Here is a 7,102-nt window from a genome sequence, read left to right as displayed (position 1 = left end):
CCCTTTTCTAAAAGAAACGTATAATTTATTTTCCTTCTTCATCGGCTGATGGCATGGAATAGAACCTTTCATGTAACTTTTTTTCTTATAAATCTTTTCATGTGACTCTTGAGACGGCTCCTCCCATCATTGATAGTACATATTAAAGGGGTTTATTTGCCAAACAGATTAACACGTGAAAGCACGCACCGGCGGGCAACGCGCTACTGTAGCAACGGAAAAAGTAGCAACGTGATTACTGTAGCACATGAGGCCACGCGGGCATGCGGCGTCAAATACGAAGGCAGTGAAAAATATACAAGCAATTACAAGTAACCCGTCAAATCGCGCTGACGGTGACGGGCGACGCGCCAAGCTAGTCGTCCTGCACGTAGACGTCGATCTCGACGACGCCGCCGGTGGCGAGGCTGTAGTCGTAGTTCTTGGTGAGCATGTAGCCCCGCGCGTACCGGAACCGGCCGGTTCCGCCGATGAGGACCGACTCCCGCACCGTCGCGTCCATGTCGATGCGGCCCCTCGCCGTCAGCGAGCTGCCGCGGTGCTCGCCGGCCTCGAGGACCAGGTGCAGCGTCAGGTCCGATACGATGCCGCCCTCCGACACGCGGACGGCCCAGCCCTGCGCCGTGCCCACCCGCGCGCTGCCGCCGCTGGGCCCCACCGTCAGCGCGTTGTTGAGCACCACGATGTCGCCGAACTGCCGCGGCGCCGTCTTCAGCGCTGTGGCGTCGTCGCCGGTGGATATAGCCCGCCCGGACACGACGCGCATCGCGGTGGGGCGTGGTCCAGTGTAGTCGTCGTGCATGTAAAAGTGGAGGTGTGTGGTGGTTGTGGCGCTAGTCTTGTTGCCGCTGCCTGTATCGTAGCGGTAGAAGAAGGCTGAGCCAGCAAGGAGGAAAACCGACGCAAGCAAGAGCGAAGAGAGGGAGGCCATTTTCTAGCAAGGAGTATGTTAGTACTCGGTTAGTACAGTGTGTGTGGCCGTCCCTAGCGCCCGAGTGGGTATATATAGGACAGATAGGGCATGTTTGGTTACAAGCCTCAACAATTTGATGACACATGGGCTTTCTCCGGCGGCAAGCCACCTCCCTGGATTATTCCTTTAGTTAACCACTCTCTAACAAAAAGTACTTGTATGCACCAAAGACCTCAAGTTCCACGGCGCAAATCCTTTAAAAAGGACAAATTTTAGCAAAAGAGCTGCTACTTTTTTGCGGGGTATTATCTACATCTATATCTATATCTATATCTATATCTATACCTACTATTAAAGGGAATAGGTATTCTTGGTTTGGCTCCGCTTTGTTTCGTCCCGTCTTAAGGATTTTGCTATACGCTATTTTTAATTTTTTTCTGTCCTTTGGAGGAAACATATATTTGTGCAAACCAAGGAAACATGACGTACGAACGAAACGTGGAGGCCGTCAGGCACTTTTGCATGGAAAACCCTAAAGTTTATCCGAATTGACCCGCAGTCCACCGTAGCCCAACATAAGTGAAAAAACCCGTTTCCTACAAGCCTTACACGAACGCGAGGATTTTCTCTGCCGCCGCGCCCCCGCCCCCTGCTCGCCGCCGCGCCCCCGCCCCCGCCCCCGGCTCCGCGCACTCGCTCCGCCGTGCCGTGCCGAATCTGTACGAGATCGACATGATCCGCCACATCTCGCGCCTCGGGAGCAGAGAGACACAAAGAAACAACTGGTACAAGCGGGAAAGGAACCAAAAAGACAGACACCAGCGGCCAACCGAAGCTCAATGACTGCCTGAAGACCTGTGACAAGAGCGACGGGGGTGGCCTGCAGAGCAGGGCAGAGGGATGGACAACGACTTCGTGGATAGCTGGGCCGAGGAAGCTGCGTGGCGCATGCGGCGGACGAACGGGCGCTCATCTCGGTCATCCTCCTCCTACTCTGAGCAGGGCAGAGAGATGGAAGACGGCTTCGCGGAGAGCTGGGCTGAGGCAGGTGCGTGGCCCACGCTGCGGACGAAAGAGCGCCCGTCTCGGTCGTCGTCCTCCCGATGGCAAGCAAGGTAGGAGGCGGCGCTTGGCGATCTGGGCGGGCGGATCTGGCTGCTCCAGCATGGATCCAGTGGCGGGGTGGAGCAGATCAGGCGAGGCGGTGGCGGAGGATCGAGACGGAGAAGTGGCCCGAGGCGGCCAGATCCAAGGCTAGGTGTTGCGTTGTCCATGACGGCGCCCCCTAGAGAGAGAGAGAAGAAGAAGATGGAGGAGGGGAAGGGAAAGTTGAGAGAAAGGATAGGCTGCTCGGGGCGCAGAGGAGCTCCCCGGCGCGGTTTTAGGCCCTCCACTATGTGTTCGGTGCCAGAAATTTAAAAAGTTTGCCACATACACTTCGATGCCAAATGTAAAAAGTTTAGCACCGGCACCACAACGTGAAGGATTTGGCACCCATCCACCTCTGGCCCACCTACGTATAAACTAGTAATATATCAGCTCAAAGCAATGTTGCGCCGGTGGTGCCTCGCATGCAAAAGTACAGTGGCTGTTTAGTTTATTGCCTCAACGAAATGTGGCGTCGAAGCAAGTAGAGGAATCAATGCCCTGAAATTTTAATTTGGCATCGGCTGGGCTATGTAGGGCATCGGTGCCAAATGTTCAAAAAGTGAATTTGGCATCAGTTTTGCCCTACATAGTGGAGGGCCTTAGAGCAGATGAATTTGCTTTGTGAAGAAGGGGAAAGAGGCAGTAGAAACGAGAACGAGGATAAGATAGGCTGCATAGTGCGTCCACGATGGACGTGTGGCACACAGGCAGGACTGATTCCTTCAGGAGTACGCCGACGTGTACATATATACCTTTGTTCTCCGAACACGTTACTTCCTCCACGAGTATGCGGACGTGTACACGTATTTTGTCCGAACCTACGCACGCATGTCCAACGAATATAAATTATCTCCAAACATTGCTGATCCTGCTTCATAAAAATGTATAATAAATCATCGACGCTAAGATGGAGACGTTTATTATATAACGGTGACAACCTATTTTCTGGGTGTGCCTAGAGCTCCTCCGTTTGGGTTGCTGTTGGTCATCGGCCTGCGCCGGAACGGTCGAGACGGTCCTTGCTGCTCAGCCGCCCTGGACGTGTCGCAATCTGCCTGCGAAGCTGCCCCGGTAAAATCTTGTGTTTCTGGCGTCCCCTCGGGTTTTGAGAGAATAATCACAAGCGGTGGGGAGTTTTTCCTGAACTACTCAAAAAAAAAAAAAAACCATGCAATAAGGCCAACGGGTGACTCTATTTGGTCCTTCTGTGTTCGTTTGAAGCGAAATGAAGATGATCCACGACCAAGAGCAAACCCAAAAAGTGTTCGGCTCATGTCTGTATAACCCAAATCGGGCGCATTTTTGTGCCGGCTTTGCATCTAGACAAATACTGAAAGGACGCGCTAGACCCTACGACACCAATCCTCAACAAGCGACAAGAAAACAGAAAACAGGCAGGAAAAAGGACCTATCATCACTTATAATGACGGTGTCCTGGCAGGTTTGGAAAGAAAGAAACAGCCGCATATTCAACAACAAGGCAAACCACTTCCTGAAGGTCGCTGAGAACATTATCAATGAGCTGAATTCTTGGAGAATCGCTGGATTCAAAGGAGCACAATGGACAGGTGCGAGATAATTTCTTTCTTTCTTTTTTTCTTTTTCTAGTGTACATTTGTATAGCTTTTCCTTCCCCTTTCTGGCCTTCAGCCGTCCTGAACCTTGACCTGCATTTTTTGGGGTGTCTCATCCTATCTTAATGAATGAAATCAGCACAATGCTGTTTTTCGTCAAAAAAAAAAAAACAGAAAACAGTCGATGCGCGACGCGTCAACGACACATCGTTGTCCATATGTAGCGTTAGTAGCAGTCACTCTGCGGACGAAGTACACGAGAAAGACATGGGTAGGTAACACCTTTCCGTTTAATATTGTTTGCGATTTGCTCTTCCAAATTATTTTATTTATGGATAAGTTTCTACTTTCTCTATTCTTCAAAAACCTCATGAAGGACTTCGGCTCTCCGACCACTTGACTATGCCACACACCTGTGGGATAAACCATGACAGTGTCTCTAACACGAGACTTGAGCCCCGCAACATATAATATTTTTTTTCTCCCATTGCAACGCTCGGGCATGTTTCCTAGTTAGAGCTTATATGCCATGCGAATGCTACAATTTTGCGGTCAGTTTTTTCATCTTTTCCTGTTTGTGTTGTTGTGTGTGTTGTAGGGGCTTATGGGTTTGTAAGGGCGTCGTTGAGTATGCTGGACCTCGGCCTTGTTTCTAAAAAGAAAACCCAACAAGGAAGACCTAAAGAAACCAAATTTATTATGTCAACCAAACACGCCTATAATGCAAAACCAACCACGATATCCCAAAACAACCACATAAATAGAGTAATACTAGATTTCTATCTTCAGTCATAATCAATATTTCTCTATAATTTTTTCGTATTCTTGTAACATTATTAGAACTGAGCTTGGTTGATACAACTTACATGTTTGTCAATTCTCGGTGCCTTAGTTTTCATAAATTTAAGCTACCTTATTTTGATGATTAACAATTGATAAGTATCAAGTTAATGCCAAATACACTTGGCCAAAAAAGGTTCCTACGAACTTCAACAGTCATTTTCACGTAAGCTTTGAAATAGTTGCTAAAAGAAACCCAAAAAGGAAGAAACTTAGAAGAACTAATATATCGAAGCATCGTGAGGTATGAAGGCCACATAGTTGATCCTTCCATTGTCTAAGAAAAGAACTCCAAGGTCCGAAAACCGAATAACCCCTCCCCCTCTCCCTCAATAACCAATTTCGTTTAATTTACTTAAAGTGCAAAAAAAAATAACTCTAGTTTTTAATCCTAGATTTTTTATTCAAAATGCAATTTTAACATAATGCACAAAGACTCTTGGATGATGATGCAGACTTAAGAAAGTTAGATCATCTATTTCTAAAGGCATCCACAAAGGTAGGATCGGTGTTTGATCACTAGGTCATCTAAAATTGTGAATAATAACTCACGGCATAGGTATGCCTTACATTGACTCTAGATAAAGAGGTAGCGTTAAATTAATGTCGTGACTTATAATGGCAACAAAGTCGACTATTAAAATTAAGAAGCAAATTAAGCCAGCTTTAGATGGTTAGCTTTCTTGTGGTGGAGCCAACCCACCTGAGTTTAAGGCCCTGTTTGGTTTATAAGTCCTAGGACTTTTTCTAGTCCCAACTAAAAAGCCCCTCCCTGTTTGTTTCCAAAAACTAAAAAGTCCCTAGTCCCTTCCTAGAGGTTATTAGATGACCATGTTGCCCCTAGTATATAGAAAAATAACAATCAAATAACACCATGGGGGTGGCGGGCCAATGGATGCATGGAGGGGCATTGTTAGAAAAGTCCCAAAAAGTCCCAAAAAAGACTCTTCTTAAGAGTCTTCTTTATTTAGTCTCAAATGCCTAGTTTAGTCCCTAAAAAGTCCCTCCCGTTTGGTAAAAAAGTCTCTAAGAGGGACTTTTTCTAGTCCCTACACAAAAAGTCCGTGGAAACAAACACCCCCTAAGTCCTAGACTTGACACGGATACTCGCATATTTCTTGAATTTGTTTCAGGCTCTCTTCAACACAATTCTTTCAGTGGTATGGTGTGCCCATCAACTACGAGGTGCTTGGAAGACTTCGTCAACCTCAAGAGTCAAGATATGCCAGGTCAACCTTTCAAAGGTGCTCATAGGGATAGGATTGGGCGTGTGTATGTCACATAAATTAGTGTGAATGTAGATGATGAGCGTCTACATCTGCACCGTGTTTCTTAAAAAAAGCAATGTGTATGCCGTAACACCTAAGTACTACTACTACTCTCTCTCTCTCTCTTCAACAGTCAGCCTCTCATGTCATGTGTTTGCGGATGCCCTACCTAAACTAAAAAAATGCCATTTTAATGTCGGTGAACGGGTATGTTGATTCTTCAAATTAATTGTGTGGTCGTGTACGTACTACAAACTGTATGCACCATTATGTTACAAATTTTAAACTAAGAAATAAAAAAATCCCAAAAATTAGTTGACTTCCACACTTAAAAGACCAAGTGCAAGCATGGTCCCAATTTTTAATGAATTCCGATGGCATTTCACCGTCCACAAAAGGCTCATGCTTTGATCAAATGTCAGCTGGAAGTAGTCTGTCGGCTCTATTATTACCTTCATAACTCAAATGGACCCCTATTATCCCTGCTTCAATTGAGCATTGAATTTTCGGTCCTTTCTGTATGGAGTGATATTATTTGCCAACAGATCTGAAGAGTTAGCTGTTAGTAACACCGCTACAAGGCACTAGATATCCCTAAGCTAAGATGCACTTAGTGCCTCAATATTTGGTGCATGAAAAGTGCAGCATGTGATTTGATTAAGCTTAAAATTATCATCCGACTAAGCATACATTTAATCATCTTAGTTTAGGATTTCTTTTTGGCATGGACCATAGATATTTTAATCTTTTGGCATACAAGTAGTGTAAAGACCACTAACCCATAAGCACAATTCAGATTATTAGGTTACTTGTGGTGGAACCAACCAACCCCGTTTCAAGTTCTACACTTGGCATAATAAATGCTCGCATATTTACTTTCTGAATTTATTTCAGACATTCTGACGCTATTCTTTCAGTGGTATGACGTGTCTGCGAACTACAAGGTGTCCGTGACAATTTCGTCAATCTTAGAAACTACCGGCTCAGTCACTCAAAGGTACTCGTATCGATAAGATATGCATGTGTCCGTTTATATGGATGAGTGCGCGTGCATATTTATGTATTGTGTTTAGAAAACAAAACCCTCTTAATAACACATCAAAAGTGTTTATGCCAGCCGCTCAATTAAGCATCTTGATGACAACCTCGTGATACTGTAATACTACTTTTCTCTCGACAAGCCCTAATATACCTTTTTTATCAAATATGTCCAATTTTGTAGTAGTAAATAGATATTACTGGGCCAGGAATGGTTCTTCTGTGGTGGTGGCTAGATCAAAGAAGAATCAGTGCACGTAATCATTATATATGCAAAGTAACTCCACGAAGAGGAAAAGATGTACTCCGTCAAGTATTGG

At 45.7% G+C, this 7,102-nt stretch overlaps 1 protein-coding gene across 1 annotated transcript; it reads right to left on the bottom strand.

Moving 5' to 3' along the window:
• Positions 1–209: 209 nt before the first annotated feature.
• On the bottom strand, positions 210–958 carry LOC119295360 (dirigent protein 1-like). The gene has a single exon (XM_037573769.1). It carries the CDS (start codon positions 929–931, stop codon positions 356–358), a length of 576 nt encoding a protein of 191 aa, XP_037429666.1. The 5' UTR covers positions 932–958; the 3' UTR covers positions 210–355.
• Positions 959–7,102: the final 6,144 nt, after the last annotated feature.

The sequence above is a fragment of the Triticum dicoccoides genome, chromosome 4B (genome assembly GCF_002162155.2).
Source record: "Triticum dicoccoides isolate Atlit2015 ecotype Zavitan chromosome 4B, WEW_v2.0, whole genome shotgun sequence".
Classification (NCBI taxonomy): Eukaryota; Viridiplantae; Streptophyta; class Magnoliopsida; order Poales; family Poaceae; genus Triticum; species Triticum dicoccoides.
Note: the sequence above shows the minus strand (reverse complement) of the source record. Positions and strands in the feature narration are given on the sequence as shown.